The sequence below is a fragment of the Ochlerotatus camptorhynchus genome, unplaced genomic scaffold, assembly GCF_037179485.1.
Source record: "Ochlerotatus camptorhynchus isolate MF236.1 unplaced genomic scaffold, CSIRO-AGI_Acam_v1.1 ptg000367l, whole genome shotgun sequence".
Lineage (NCBI taxonomy): Eukaryota > Metazoa > Arthropoda > Insecta > Diptera > Culicidae > Ochlerotatus > Ochlerotatus camptorhynchus.
In genome coordinates, this window is record NW_027040855.1 from 3,732,525 (window position 1) to 3,748,759 (window position 16,235).

The 16,235-nt window shown below is 42.4% G+C and overlaps 2 protein-coding genes across 7 annotated transcripts in view; one reads left to right on the top strand and one right to left on the bottom strand.

Moving 5' to 3' along the window:
• The window catches only part of LOC135709868 (dual specificity calcium/calmodulin-dependent 3',5'-cyclic nucleotide phosphodiesterase 1-like), a 714,199-nt gene that overhangs the window by 246,891 nt on the left and 451,073 nt on the right, over window positions 1-16,235 (top strand). The window lies entirely within an intron of this gene.
• On the bottom strand, window positions 13,208-15,169 carry LOC135709933 (alpha-glucosidase-like). The gene is made up of 3 exons (XM_065232381.1): window positions 13,913-15,169; window positions 13,421-13,857; window positions 13,208-13,358 (listed from the first exon to the last, which is right to left on the bottom strand). Exons 1-3 carry the CDS (start codon window positions 15,152-15,154, stop codon window positions 13,223-13,225), a joined length of 1,815 nt encoding a protein of 604 aa, XP_065088453.1. The 5' UTR covers window positions 15,155-15,169; the 3' UTR covers window positions 13,208-13,222.

Consider the following 16,235-nt stretch of genomic DNA (forward strand, 5'->3'; position numbering starts at 1 on the left):
GTCATGGCGCGCTTCGGTTGTGTTTATCGAACCAACGAAAAATTTTAATAGGCTAAAATTAGATTTTTGTGGTTTTGCGGCTGGAAATGTGCTAAATAAAATAAATGTGGGTGCTGAATATCGACAACGTCGTTTGTCGATTATGACGTAGTGGGTTTTCCGAGAACAATTGGCTACCGCCGGTCATCGGTTGGTCGATAAAAAATCTCCTAGGACGGGTCACCGGTTTGCGCTTTGCTGGAAATAGATGCTGTGATTGATATAGAGTTAATTACAAGGTATCCCAAGCATGGACATTTTCCCCAGGCTTTTGGAAAGTAATCTTTTAAATTTCTCTTAATGATTCACTTTTCGCGACAAAATCCGCTCAGAGTTGACGGCAGAAAAAATCGAATGAATTAGTTTGAATTATGCAATCTGTCCTAACTTGCGTAGTAAAAACATTACCACTTTGTCGATAAGCTCCCAAAACACATTTAATAAATCTCCCAATGTGCAAACACCAATTCAACAATCACAACACAATCCCGCAAAGCCACTCCAGCTGAATATCAATAACTTTCCGAACGATCAATTACCGAATCAAAACACGGAGTTTTCCATACCACGCTCGCTGATGCATTCGTTGGAGCTTATCCCCTTGTTTTGCTTTCGTCGTGTTTACAAATATCTATCCACCAGCTAAAAGTTGTCCATTCCACTCAAACAAACGCCACTTGGCGCTCAGCTCGACTTGGGCAAAAACTTCCACGGATCAAATCGGGGAAAACATTTTCTCGTTTTTTTTTTTGCTTCTTCCTTTCTTTCTGGGAGGAACTACTTCAACGAAACCGAAAGTCACAATTTGGCTTGCGAAATATTAGCATCATCATCCTCGTTATCATCTGTGCTCAAAGCAAGGTCAGAAAGATTACTAAACGAGAGCTCTTCCAAGAAAAACACGTTGAAATGAGGAAAATCGGCCCAACTGAATGATTAACTCAATGAAAACGATGACATTGTCAACGGGGAAAAAGGTTTTACCTCAAAAGTATTAATCATGCAATCACGTAAACGTAAAATACACCATTGTAAGGGGTGGGTAAGATTGATTTCCAATCAAATTCCCTTCCTTGAACAGTTGAGAACAGGCAAAAGCTTCGATAGCAACGAAGCAATCCAGAATGCTAAAGATGTCATCGTCGCAAAAACCAGTTTCAACCCAACGACGACACATTTTTTTGCAAGTTATCAAATTTTCTCCAACCGAAAAGAAAAGGTTAATTTGTGTTGCGACGATTCTCTGACAACTGCTGGGAAAAAATGAGGGTAAAAATGGAATAAATTGTCCTACATTATTGGTGATTTTCGATGTTTTCTCCTTATTTTCTTGCTCTTTTGGCGTCATCATCCACACCCACCTCTTAGCTTCGGATAATCAGGATGCTGTTGGATCCGGCATAGACACAGACAAAAGTTGCTGACCTAGCACAAAGAAAGCGTTCGTCGCCCGGCTTCGGGAATTGGGACGAGTTGATGTTGAGTTCGTCCCCGGTGGCGATGGCAAAACAGTGGCAAGCTCGAATTGTCCGAATAATACTTTCCAAAAGGACAAATTGTTGCAAGGGTGGCGGTTTAAAATGAATACAAATGAGCGCTAAACTGATTTTGAATAAGTTGATCATACTAAACAGCAGGCTCTTTTTTGAAGCGCTAGAGTATCCACCCGTAATAAATGGCTTCCACTCAATCTGTTCACTGTTCCACATTTGTCATATTAACACGTATGTGAAGTCTGATCAACGTCGTAAATTTTCCACCCTAGCTAGAAGCTTTCATCCCATGCGCCATTTGAAATTCCTGCGATGAACAGGTGTGGAATGTTCGAAATATAGGCTTTCGACAATAATGCCATGGTATGGCATGTGTATTTTAATATGTCACTCCACCGAATTCAGATACGGCGTGTGTGACAACAATGTCTACAGCGAAAGTCATCGTCTTCGTTGTCGACAGCTATTGAAGTAGCAAAAAGCTATTGAGTGGGAATTGTGGGGCTTGATTTTCACGAGCTTTACTTTTCTTACTTTTCTATGCAAGATGAACAGGAATAAATATAATGTTCATATTATAATGCCTAATTTTTCAAAATGGCGTATTAGATATTGAGGTAAACTCCGTCTGTGATTTTTATATGGGGGTACACTTTGTGAAAACCGAAAATGGAACATGTAACAACATTATGAAAGACTTTGAACGTTAATAACTCAGCTGCCCCTGGACCAATTTTATTAAGTTTAACTACAATCAATCAGAAATATGTCTACGCATCAGTTAAGTTTAAGACTTCATATTTTTTATTTCTAAATTTCAATATTCAAAATTGTTGAATGAGCAAATGTTGCTATGATAATCACCGATTGCCTGCGAAAATCAATTTCCCTAACATGGATTTCAAAGTTGAATTCCATCCGGTCTCACCATACGGTGTTTATTCCATAACCACGTGGTGAGTAGTGATGTTCTCTAGTACACAACGAAAGGCTCCCCGCAAGCAACTAGCTGTCAAGGCTGCCCACAACCGCTGATCGAATTCAGTTCCAATCATCGTGTGTGGTATTGTCCGGTCGTTTGTATCAGCAGCAGCAGCAGTGCTTTCGGCAAGTGGCGCTGACATTTTTCTCCAGTACACAACGAAAGGCTGCCTGCAAGCAGCGAGCTGCAGCCTACATTTAGAACACGGGTTCGTAACCTTACCATAATCCAATGTTATGCGCCAACCGATGCTGCCGAGCTACAGGACAAGGAGAATTTTTACAGTCAACTGAATGCCGGGTGACATCAAGATCTATACTGGCGACTTTAATGCGAAGATCGGCTCCGACAATACGGACTATGAGCGTGTCATGGGACGCCATGGTCTCGGCGAAATGAGCGAGAACGGTCAGCTGTTTGCAGAATTTTGTGGCAATAACGACATGGTGATCGGGGGCTCGCTCTTCCCCCATCGGCCAGTGCACAAAGTCACGTGGGTTTCCCGTGATGGACATACCGAGAATCAGATCGACCACATCTGCATCAGCCGAAAATGGAGACGGAGCCTTCTTGATGTCCGGAATAAACGCAGCGCCGACCTCGCGTCTGACCATCACCTTCTAATCGGTGAAATCCGCCTACGCATGACACGGATTCAGCGACGGGAGGAGAGACTCGGACGGTGGTTCAACACACGCCGACTTGAAGATCCAGCGGTAAAAAGGTCTTTTGTTCATGAACTTGAGACTCGAGCTGCGGATGTTCCAGAAGGTGGCAGCGTAGAAGAACAATGGACGGCCATCAAGAATGCCTTTATAGAAACAAGCGAGAATAACTTGGGTGAGCTGCACACCCAGAGGAAAGAGTGGATCACAGATGAAACCTGGCGGAAGATTGAGGAGCGTAGAGAAGCAAAAGCCGCGATAGAGCGGGCGAGAACCAGAGGAGCCAGGAACGAAGCCCGTCAACGGTACTCGGCTCTAGAGAAGGAAGTCAAGCGCTCTTGCAGACGGGACAAGCGAGCGTGGGTGAACTCCCTGGCCGACGAAGGGGAGAAAGCCGCAAACACTGGCGATATACGCCTCCTCTACGATATCTCACGACGCCTGAGTGGAGTAAGGATGAACCCGAGGATGCCAGTGAAGGACACGACTGGACAATTGCTTACCGACCCCACTGACCAGCTGAAACGCTGGTTTGAGCATTCGAACAACTTCTTCAAGTTTCGACGGCCAACCAGCCATCAACATCTCGGCATGATCCGCCTAGGGTGCGGCGCATCACTCGCGTCAATTCCGAGGCCCCATCACTGCAGGAGATTGAAGCAGCTATCCGAAGCATGAAATCCAACAAGGGTCCAGGAGTCGATCGCATATCAGCAGAGATGCTCAAAGCTGACCCCATGCTATCCGCACAAATGTTGCATCAACTATTCTGTAATATCTGGGACACCGCGACTTTTCCGGCCAACTGGATGCAGGGCATCTTAGTGAAGGTCCCAAAGAAGGGGAATCTGACTGTGTGCGACAATTGGCGAGGCATCATGTTACTGTGTATTGTTCTCAAAGTTCTGTGCAAAGTTATCCTGAATTGGATACAGGAGAAGATCGACGCGACTCTCCGACGGCAGCAGGCAGGATTCCGTGCCGGAAGATCTTGTGTGGACCATATTGTCACGCTCCGCATCATCCTGGAGCAGGTCAATGAATTCCAAGAGTCCCTTTATTTGGTATTCATTGACTACGAAAAAGCTTTCGACCGTCTCAATCACGAGAATCTGTGGGGCGCCCTGAGACGCAAGGGAGTCCCGGATAAAATCGTCAACCTCATCTAAGCGCAGTATGAGGCTTTCACGTGCAGAGTTCTGCATAACGGAGCCTTGTCCGACCCTATCCGGGTAGTCGCTGGTGTGAGACAAGGATGTATACTATCCCCGCTACTGTTTCTCATCGTAATCGACGAGATCATGGTAGGTGCAATTGACCGTGTACCGAACCGTGGGCTGCTTTGGCAGCCTATCACCATGGAGCATCTCAACGACTTCGATTTGGCTGATGATGTTGCTCTACTAGCACAACGGCGCTCTGATATGCAGAGTAAGCTCAATGACCTAGCCGAACGCTCCTCTGCGGCGGGTCTCACCATCAACGTCAACAAGACCAAATCGTTGGATATCAACACGGGCAACCCTTCCAACTTTACGGTAGCGGGGCAAGCAGTGGAGAAGGTCGAAAGTTTCCAATATCTTGGCAGCCAAATAGCATCGGACGGCGGGACCAAGACCGACATAGGTGCACGAATCAAGAAGGCTAGGGCTGCCTTTGCGAGTTTACGAAACGTATGGAGATCCAACCAGATAAGTCAACGCCCCAAAATCCGGATTTTCAACTCGAACGTGTGAAATCTGTGTTGTTATACGCCAGCGAGACGTGGTGTGTATCAGCGGAGAACATTCAAAAGCTGCAGGTCTTCATCAACCGATGCCTGCGGTATATAATTCGTGCCTGGTGGCCTCACAACTGGATCTTGAATGCCGAGCTCCATCGTCGATGTCATCAGAAGCCGATAGCAACAGAAATTCGAGATTGAAAGTGGAGGTGGGTCGGCCACACACTTCGACGGGGCGGAAACGAAATCTGCAAGCAAGCGCTGGATTGGAATCCAGCAGGACATCGCAGCAGAGGCAGACCCAGGGGCTCATGGCGGCGGAGCCTCAATAAGGAAATTAAGCAAGTCGATAGAAATCTGACCTGGGCCCAGGTCTAGGCAAAAGCGAGCAGCCGCCCATGATGGAAGCCTTTACGTTGGCCCTTTGCACCGCTGGTGGTGTACAGGACCCTTAAGCAGCCTACATGAGCACCCATAGAAGGAGGAAGAAGCCGCACCGCTATTAATCGGAATCAGAAGCTCTTCGTCAGTCGCTGTGGGCCATCTATGTTAAGCGCGTCATACAAAAGAGTATAAACAGATAGAACCCCGCTCAAATTCCTATTCCAACACAAAACACAAGCTCCTGCTGCAGTTAACAAATAAGATTTATTATTTAAGACCACGTAGTCCTAGGTCACCATTGCGTACAATCCCAAAGGGCTGTCTTTTGTAGTTTTCTCCAATATATCGGCCCATCTAATCGAAATGACGTCTGAGACAAAATAGTAGGTAACCGGACTGCCTTTTCTGAAAAAATACACACTGGAAAATAACTCAATTTATTAACCTGAAAAAAAAAACTCTTATTAACTTCAATAACAAAAAATAAAGACCACTGTTTATTTGAAAGCTTATCAAAAATTTTAACTTTTCTGGAATTTTGACACCATAGACACTTCATGCAAACCATCCAAAACCATTGTTTGAAAGCAGTTTACAAGAAACGACGATTGCATTCTACACTCAGCCAAGGTTGCAAATACTCATTTCAGCTCAAATAATGTTTTTCGGAATAATAAAATCAAAAGATGATATGATGGCATGTTTTACTTGTAACTTACAAGAAGAGGTTACAAAGTATGCGTTTGAAACATAAAACCTGTAAATTTTGCTTTCTATGAGTCACAATCAGCGATTTTCTGATCGCTGAGTGAGTGAGTGAGTGAGTGAGTGAGTGTGTGAAAAATCGCTGATTGTGACTCTCATGAAGTGAAATAAACAGGTTTAATATGTCAAACACATTCTTTGCAACCTCTTCTTGTATCCTACCAATTCAAAATTTGATCATGGCATCTAATTATTTCATAATTTAGAAAAACATTGTTTTAGCTGAAATGAGTCTTTGCAACCTTGCTCGTAGAACGAATTTAGAATCAAGAAGCAGTATTAGATTTTAAACAATATCTCAACAATTTGTGACTCTTCATCAAATCCAATTTCCATACGTATCGAAAGGTGAATAAATTTAGAGGTCATCTTTGGCAGGAATATTTAGTTTTTTTGTTCAAACCCGTTCAAAAAAGAGAAGTTAAGCACGGGTTGTGCTTAGTAGGACAGAAATTAGATCAAAAACCCTATTAGATCATTGATTCTTATGAAAGTTTGTATTTTGTGAAAAACATGACACAGGTTTGGAAATCACCGTGTTAAGTGTTTAACAGTATAAACAACATCATGGAACGAATTCACTCGTCATATAAATTTTAGATATTTGTTAATTTCAGTTTAACACTCTATTCAGACCTTATTTTTAAGTGATGCATTTTACTCCAATGTTGCTGGAGTTTGAAATCACTCGATCTTCGTCGAAAACATTTTGATGGACCATACTTAACAACTTTTTCCTGAAATTGGAGCTCCCATTCCGCTAGCCAATCGTGATTTTGCTTAAAGGGTGCGTTACAGACATTTGCAGACTTTTAAGTTTATTCACAGATATTTACAGACTTTAGCGAAAATTTTAAAATTTATTTAGTTACATGGTTAATCAAATTACACGAGCGATGCATTTTGCAACACGCATTAGAAATTCGCGATCGGGTATGGGGATCTGGAACACATCTTCTGGAACTTGTTCCACTAAAATTGGTCAAGTCATCTCTGCGAAAATGGAGATCTGAAACACATCTTCTGGAACTTGTTCCACTAAAATTGGTCACGTCATCTCTGCGAAAATTGAGTGAGTAACACTCATACGAACTTAAATACATACATACATACATACATACATACATACATACATATTAGGGTGGGACAACATTCAAATTCCAGTTCCAGTATGATTTTCGGGGGCCTTCTGGGTCCTAAAATAACTGTGTAAAATTTCAGGTCGGTCGGTGGAACTATATTTTGGTGCCAGCGGTTTTAATTTTACATAGGATTTTATATGGTAAAACTTACTTTTCCAAATAAAAATCTGGTGAGGTCACCCATTGTCCTCTAAAAATAAATCAACCCATGTACTCCCTAGGAAATTTTACAAGGAAACTTTTCTTTGAACACCGCAAAACGATCCGACGCTTGTGGAAAAAGTTAGTTAGCCATTACTGAATGCTAACCAAACGAACTGCTCATTATTCTTTTTTTTTCTAGCAGCACTGCCAGCTGCCGCCTGCTGCTGTCTGCGCGAGGCAGTCACGTTGTGTGGGGCAGTCACTCAGCATGGAGGAAAGCCGATATCATGCGCAAAGAATCTTCGATTTTGATGAAACTTTACACTGGTCTCCGTTATAGTACAACAATTTTGTTTCACGGGGGTCATTTGGAAACAAGCGTGATTTTTCACAAGGGTGTATTTGCTCTGGCGCACAATTTATTCAAACCTTATCAGTCGATGTGCTGCTGCTCAGACATCAATATTTCATCGGCTGCATTTTTCGGTGGTACTCCACAACTTGCAGTAGGTATTCATGTTGTTCGAGATTCTTGGTTCTTGGTTAGGTCGGAAACAAGCTCTACGGCCCTTTCCGCGACATCATACACAACCCAAAGAGCTCGAACTCGCTACTGCGCTGTTAAGAAGAAAAAAAAACCGCCGTCACTTTCAATAATTTTAAAGCACTTTTTTTGTTCAAAATCGAAACAATGTTTGTGAAAATATATCACTTTCTTTCGGTTGGTAACAGTGAATACATTTTCATGAACATGGCACATCAACAAAAAACTACAAGGGACAGCCCTATGGGGTTGTACGCAATGGGGACGTAGGACTACGTGGTCTTATATAATAAATGTTATTTGTTAACTACAACAGGAGCTTGTGTTTCGTGTAGGAATAAGAATTTGAGCGGGGTTCTCTCTGTTTATAATCTTTAGTATGACTATGATTGCCCTGAAAAGAACCTTTTGATAAGAATTTTAGTTGAGACATGTTCAGAGATTTAACTCTTTTGGAGAATCTTTGTGGCCCTGAAAAGGGCCGATGGTAGTACAGGCTTAAAATCTTTGGAAGATGATGATGACGTGTAGGCAGCTGGATCAGCAAATCGGACCGGATAATCCCATATTCTTCGGTTCAATGATTGCGCATTTGCAAGATTCTCGGCCCGTCTGCTACTGGACAGGGGTTAAACTGGTGTCTGCGACAGGTTGGAAGGCTGCGAGGGAAACCTCAACCTTGCTACGATGAATGGGCACTCGGAAGAGTGTCAGCGCGACTGCTGCTGGACACGGGTTGACTAGGTGGATCTTTGGAAGATGATGATGAAGTGTAGGCAGCTGGATCAGCAAATCGGCGGGAAAGGCGCAGCGAAGGATACATCAACTTTGCTACAAGAAATGGGCACTCAGAAGAGTGTCGGCCCAGTTGATTAAGGATTAGAAGCTTGGTTGCTACCGTTTTGCTGATTGTTGCGATCATAGGCGTAGCCAGAGGGGGAAAGGGAGGGCAACTGCTCCCAACTAAACTCAGCAACACAAAGGTTTTCGGTGAAATGGCGTTCGGTGAAATGGCATTCGGCCAAACTTTCCACAGTAATTTTTTTTCACCCCTCACTAGTTCGAAACCTGGCTACGCCCTTGGTCGCGATGGTTCTACTTCCACACATAGATTCGGCGATACACTAGATGCTAACGACACCACCAAATGGGAGGAGCTTCGGTCAGCTACTGTATGGACAAAAGCAACAATGAAAGGCATATCAGTTGAAGTTCCTCCTTTTTTACGGTTTTGTCGCTTGTCAATCGGACATGAAAAATAATCATTTTTCGAAAGCTAGAAAATCATGCCCCACTAATTTTGGGTATTTTATCATACACTCATCTGCTGTGCTTTACTACACTAAATTATGCGTTGTATAGACAAAGCTGGTATAATATCAGTACTAAAGCTCCTCCCATTTTATTAAAGGGCTTAGAAGCAGAAGGGTGAAAGTCAATTCTCTTCATCGATGACCATGGCTTCACTAACCTATTTCGCACTATTTCTGCTATGCTCTTCTATCATTAACGAAACAGAAAGTCGATAAAGTCGATCAAAATCACTTACACCCTTGCTTCCAAGTTTGGATACAACTCTGGAGAGCAGTTGGTGTGGTCGTTGTAGGCGTGTGGCTCTGAATATGGCGATGAGTGTGCAAAATGTTACGCAATTGTATTCTCCCTATTCGCATACGCCCGAAGATCGGAGGTGAATGCCACTTCGACTTGTTTCATTTATTAACGACTCTCTGTTGGGTAAGCAGCAATGCTACATCGACATGTTTCGTCTATAAACGATTCTCTGATAACTGTGTTGGGGAAGCAGCATATGCATTTACATAATTGGCGGATTTGTCAGTTATTTCGAAGCTTTTGAAAAATGCTTGACATTTACGAAAGCATTGTTATCGATGCGTAGAAATATTTCTGATCAATTGGCGATAAAATTATTGAAATTGGTACAGGGGCAGCTGAGTTATTCACGTTCAAAATCTTTCATAATTTCGTTACATGTTCCATTTTCGGTTTTCACAAAGTGTACCCCCATATAGAAATCACAGACGTAGTCCTACGTCAAAATAACTTTGATCTTGATGATTTGTTATATTTACTTACCTCTCAGATAATCTTGATTTAAATCCCAATGTTCAGGGTTTTCACCGAGAAAATTGGTGGAGATGTTCATTACAGTAAAAAACTCTCTTGAAGCCTCAGTAATATAGTCCAAAAGGGTCGAATGGTCACTGATGCTAGATACTAGACCTGTTCATTTTAAACGAAATTTTCGGAATGTAACGGGTCAACGGTGATTACTGTTCGTCATGTTAATTTGAACTTCTGTGCAAAATTTCCAGCCAAATCGGTGATGATTTAGAGGTGCTTCAAGTTAATTTTATGTTTTTAAGGTAATTTACGGCTTATAATATTTGTATCTCGAGACTGAAACAACGAAAACTGCTGTAGCAACTTTCATAGCAAAGCTTAATGTGTTATCTATCAACTTTGTAACCAAAGGTTGACTATTCAAAGTGATTATATTGAAGTTTGACTTAGTTTCATGCTCAAAGATATCTTAAAAAGTGAAGAATTTTAAAGTATTTGTTCTACGAATTTTTAACCCATATGGTATAAACATTTGTAGTCTACGGTATAATGTTCCTCATATTGTTCTAGAAATGTCGTTGAGATATAGTTTTCGTGTATATGTCATAGATTGAGAGATAAAAATCAGAAAAGAGGCAGCTATAGCTAAAATTCACAAGACAACAGAGCCATTAAAAGTTTAATTAGATTGACAGAACATAGTTGCATTGCTTTTCAATGACGACCGATGACTGTTTCATTGATATATGATTTTTTCCATAAATATGAATCCTAAGTAGACGTGTTTTTTTTTTATCAAAGGTAAGTGTCACTCGAGCCATAACAGCAATTTATAAAATAACGACCTAGGATTTTCGGCTGCGTTGGTGAGGAGACCGGCGGAGGTACCGAAGCTGCGTTGCGCACTACTTCGGTCCGGAAACTATCATCGATATGATATACGGCTGTCTTGGGTGTCTCCTACACCGATTCATGGCCTTACGCGTGGAGCGTGGTACATACGCTCTTCGTCCAGAAACTGTTGCTTTCGCGCCGAATCAGTAGAATGCGCGTGGATCCGATTGCTGTTAATCGACACAGCGATGGTTTCCCTACCTGCCAATGGCGCGAAATGGGTGATTTAGTTTCAGGAAGACCAATGCACGCATGGGGAGAATCACAATCACGGCCTTAAGGTTATCTTAACCGGTAGCTTTACCTGAACACATTCATTTCCACACGCACTACCGCCACTAAGGCCTGTACCCGAAAAAAAATGCACCAGACAAAAGTGTTCGCCAAAAATTTATTTTGCTAATAAATATGGATCCATATGGAATACATATGGATAATGTTTCGGCATAATTACTTTATTCATAGTTGAAGATTCATCGTTGACTTCACGTAGAAGTAATACTAAAAACATATAGTCAAAGTACTTTATTCAATTTCCTTTCCATCGCTAAAAGCCCGCACCTTTCCCTTAAGACCCCTCATTACATTTTTTGCAATGGTGGAGCCGACCTTTTTGGTCACTTTCATCCATTCTTTCTTCAACTCCAGCTCGTTCTTAAACACCGTGGACGATTTTCGAACTTTGGCCTTCATTATGCCCCAAAATCTTTCCACCGGACGAATCTCTGATGAATTTGGGGGCTTAGCGGTTTTTGGTACAAAAGCAACGTCGATCGCGCGTAATGGCATTGGACGCTTTTTGGATCGATAGGCTTGTGGGTCGATGTCCGCAAGCCAACGCAGTGACAATGTGGTATCAGAGTGATATACCAGGCAAAATTTCAGCCTATCGGGACATTTCCTTTGCGCTTGTAGCTTAACGTAGGGAAGTCATTCGATTTATATTATGGCTATTGTAACTTTTATAACTGGATATCTCCCTTGGTGGTACATTTAGGCTTAAATTTTAAAGACGAGCTTTCATGCTATAAATAATATAACGTGATTACAGACAAAGCAAAGAATAATGAATTGAAAAACTATCTATATTTACAGTTGATAAATATTCAATGATGATTAGTAAATAATAAAGCGTGCTTGCTACAAATAATAGCTTTTAAGAAATACTAACTAAATTTCTAACCATTCTCTAATTATCTGTTACTCAAATTAAATTTTCCTATATTTGATCATCAGATGCAACGTTCCAAAACGAAATTCATGAAACTTTCTAGATGAATTGATCCCATCATTTTTCCCCATCGAAGGAAATGGATTTAGCTATACTTGTGTCCTTTTAAAGCACACGTTCCAACGAACGAACAAACACCATCCTTATATACATTTCCCCCTCTCTCTTTGTCTCTGTGTGTGTCTTCCTGCCTGGATCAGTATGAATATATTACGGGCTGACACGGGTGAATACCGAGGAAATTCCCCGTTTGAAGCAAACAAAAAATTGCTATTCCAGAGACATTTTTCCATCGTAGGCCCAGGATAAGTCGCAACTCAGCATCAGACCGTAGAGTTGATTGACAGAACCCGCCCGCAGCCAATACAAAGCAGCTGCGGAAGAGAAAGTTGAGATTTATTCCCTCGTCTGACCTAGATTTAAATTCAAGACGATTGGATTCGATTCCCAACTATATCGGAGGAGATGGTGTAAAACGGGGTAATATGGCCAACAGCATTTTTTCATGGACTTTTCAAAGAAAATTTAATGGTTTGTCATCCAGAAATTCTGATCTATCATTAAGTGAAATTATAATTTAAATTGCTGCTTTAAAAGTACTTTAAAAAAAAGGTCCATGGTCATATTACCCCGCTGGCGCGTATTACGCCAAGTTTCCCTTTATGCATAACTCTGGATGGGGCAAAGTGCTTCCTCAATAACCTACAGGCAATAAATATTTCAGCGCGGTTGATGTAGATATATGCTAGATAGAGGAGGCATGTGTCGTCCTACGTCACTTCAAAAGGACAAAATTGACACGAGTTAAGAAAGCCGTTTTAGGCGGGTGGTGAATAAATCCACATGATTGATCGGGGTCCTGGCTTTGATCGACACGTGTTGTCGGTGTTGCTGCGGATCGTAGAATGGGTTAGACGAACGAAGCATGAGTATAAATATGATTAATGACTCTGCGAGGGAAGCCCTTTATATCGGTTGTCAATAAGGAAAAATGGTGACATTACTCTCTCACACATGTTGATGTTGAGATATGTTCGTACATTTGTCAACTACTAAAAGCTTGACTCAAATCAATTTATTCGACATTCATGCCCTGGCTTTCAATTGGTGTGACTGGTGCAACAAATTCCCTCACACTAAAAGGTACTTAACGATAAGGGCAAAAGCTGCGGCAAACGAAAGCGAGAAGACGGTAGCAGAGGAAGCAGCTCTCAGTACAACTGAATCGTACGGGCCTAGAGTTAGTTTGCTGATTTCAACCTCATCACTAAAATATAAAACAGTTATTTAAAAAACAGGTATTATCTATAATAAGTTCACAAAACCTACCCAGCTTTCAGCGCAGACTTGGGTTGTGCTACTTCAACGATCATCCTTTCCGGGAGGTTCACAAAGTCTCCGAGATCCGCTTCGTACTTCTCACCGGCCATGTTGAGAACGGTCAGGAACGAATCTTGACCACGAAGTTCTCTCAGCAAAGCGTAAACATGGCTTCCGACGGTTCGATGCAGATAGTCACCATTCTGCATTGTTACGTGCCGTCGCAATTTGGTCAAGGAATCGAAGTGATGGTAGGTGTTCTTTTCTGTATTTTGCTGTATGTAAACGTTCCGAGTGGGATAATCTGGGTGTACCTTCAACCAGGTGCTAGAGTTGGTACTGAAGCCTGCACTGGTTGTATTATCCCACTGCATGGGAGTACGATTCGGATCACGGCTGTCGTAGACATTAGCCTCCTTGTAGTCCAGCATGCCAACTTCTTCACCCTGTAGAACTTCTGTTAGTGTCATTATACCAATAAAAGGTTTACAATCTACTTACATAGTATGTGATGCTGGTTCCCGGCAAGGTATGCATCAGTGTCATCACCTGATCCACACGGTCCTCCCCGACCCTGGAAGCAAACCGGGAATGATCATGCGATCCGCTAACCCAGCTCGGTGTATGTCTGGCGGGCATGTGATTCATCCACCAATCAATCGATGACTTCAAACCGGCAGCATTTTGATCACTCTTAAAATCATAGATCAACTGGAAGTTGAACGGCATATGTGCCCCTTGACGGGTACGATTCGCATTCTCATAGTACAGCATCGTGCCTTCGATCGAGGAATACGCTTCCGTCATCAGAATGATCGTCCGTCCGTGCTCCTTCGAGTAGGCATCCATCAAGTCACGCCATCCATACACGACACCATACACATCTTCAACATCCTTGGTATAGATGTGATCCAGCGAATCATAAGATCCCGGCACACCACCAGCTGGAGGTTCATTACGAAACTCTGCATCCTCAAACATATGATTGATGGCATCTAGGCGGAATCCATCGACTCCACGGTCCAACCAGAAAAACAACATCTTTGTCATCTCTTCCAGCACCGCAGGGTTGCGGTAGTTCAAATCCGGCTGCTTGTCCGTAAACTGATGCAGGTAGTACTCCTGACGACCTTCATGGTACTTCCAAGCGGGTCCACCAAATACCGAGATCCAATTATTCGGTGGATCATACTGACCCGTTTGCTGATTTTGCACTCCCTTATGCCAAACGTAAAAGTCTTTGTACTTCTCATCTCTTGCCACCGACTTAACGAACCACTCATGTTCATCACTCGAATGATTCGGAATGAAATCCAACATCAGTTTGATTCCGTTTGCATGTGCTTCCTTCACCAGCTCATCGAACTGATCCAGCGTTCCATATTCCGGTTGGATCTCGTAGAAATCAGACACGTCGTAACCGAAATCCCTCAGCGGCGATTTGAACGGTGGACTCAACCAGGTCGCATCGATACCGATATCGGCTAAGTACTTCATTTTCCCGGTGATGCCCGGTAGATCACCAATTCCGTCACCATCACTATCCATGAACGAGCGCGGGTAGATTTGATAGAACGTTGCATGCTGATACCAATCTTTCTGCTCCGGTTCACGGATGTCGAAACTGCTACTGCAACCGGCAACCGCTAGGGCCACCAGACACGGAATCACGAAACCCATCTTGACAGCCGGGCTGTTTAGAGCCAACTGTGCGACGGTGGCTGATGCTAGGCAAATTGCCATGCTATCTCGCGCATTGAATTACTCCCGATAAGAGGCATTACGATTTAGAATTGAACGATAATTTGAGTGTGACGGTTATATACGGTCATCGAACGTCGGTGCAATAAACACATCAATGGAATAATTGATCGGAGTCAATTGCTTAGCGAGTCTAACAGGGTGAATTGGTGCAAAAATATGAATCATCATATTTCGGAAACTTCAATCAGAAGTAAAGAATTGAAGGGATTTGAAGTTGATTTCAGTAAATTGTAATTACCATGCAGTGATAGTTCGGTACACGGAGAGTTGAGTTGGACCAATAGAAAATCAGTCAATATTTTGCATCCTCCAATGTTTCGGTGCAAGCATTGTAAAAGTTTACATGATTTGACAAATCTCAGGTAATCATAATAGCAGTAGATCTCTTTTCGTTATTTAAACTGTTGTCAATAATCAAACGTCATGATTACCCAGTTTTTAGTCAGATAAGGTAAATATTTACACCGGTTGCACCAAAGAATGCAGTTCAAGTCAGTATCTAAATGAATCGTGATCAGAATTGAGTTCTGTGTCTCACTATAGGGTGTGCCATTAATTATGAGCATATTTTCAACACGCCTTCATTTCAAGCTGAACATTTCATTAGGTCGTAAGTAACATTGATCGATTCTCTTCACCGACTTTCTCTTTCGTTAATAACTTGAGCACAGAACCGTTTCTTGGTGTGTTTGTCATATTATATGGTAGATTAAAACTTCTTGTATCGATCTGTGTGCTGAAAATACCTGGGAATGTCTTTACATGACAAAGCGTGACTGCTTTCTAACACCCCAATGGGTCTGGGTTCAATCCCAGCCGAGGTCGGTGGGATTTTTCTGAGGCATAAAAATCTCCTTCGGAAAGGAAGTAAAGCCGTTGGTCCCGGCCCATGTGTGTGTTGTGAATGGGTGCGATATCCTAAGCAGGTGTGGAAGCTGCCTTCCTGCATATTCGGTTGCCGTCAATGGATGGCAATCGATGTCCGTCGGTGATTGGCACTAGATTGTGGAACAGAGACCAACGTTAAATAAAGAAAAAGAAAATTCTATCATGATCAACA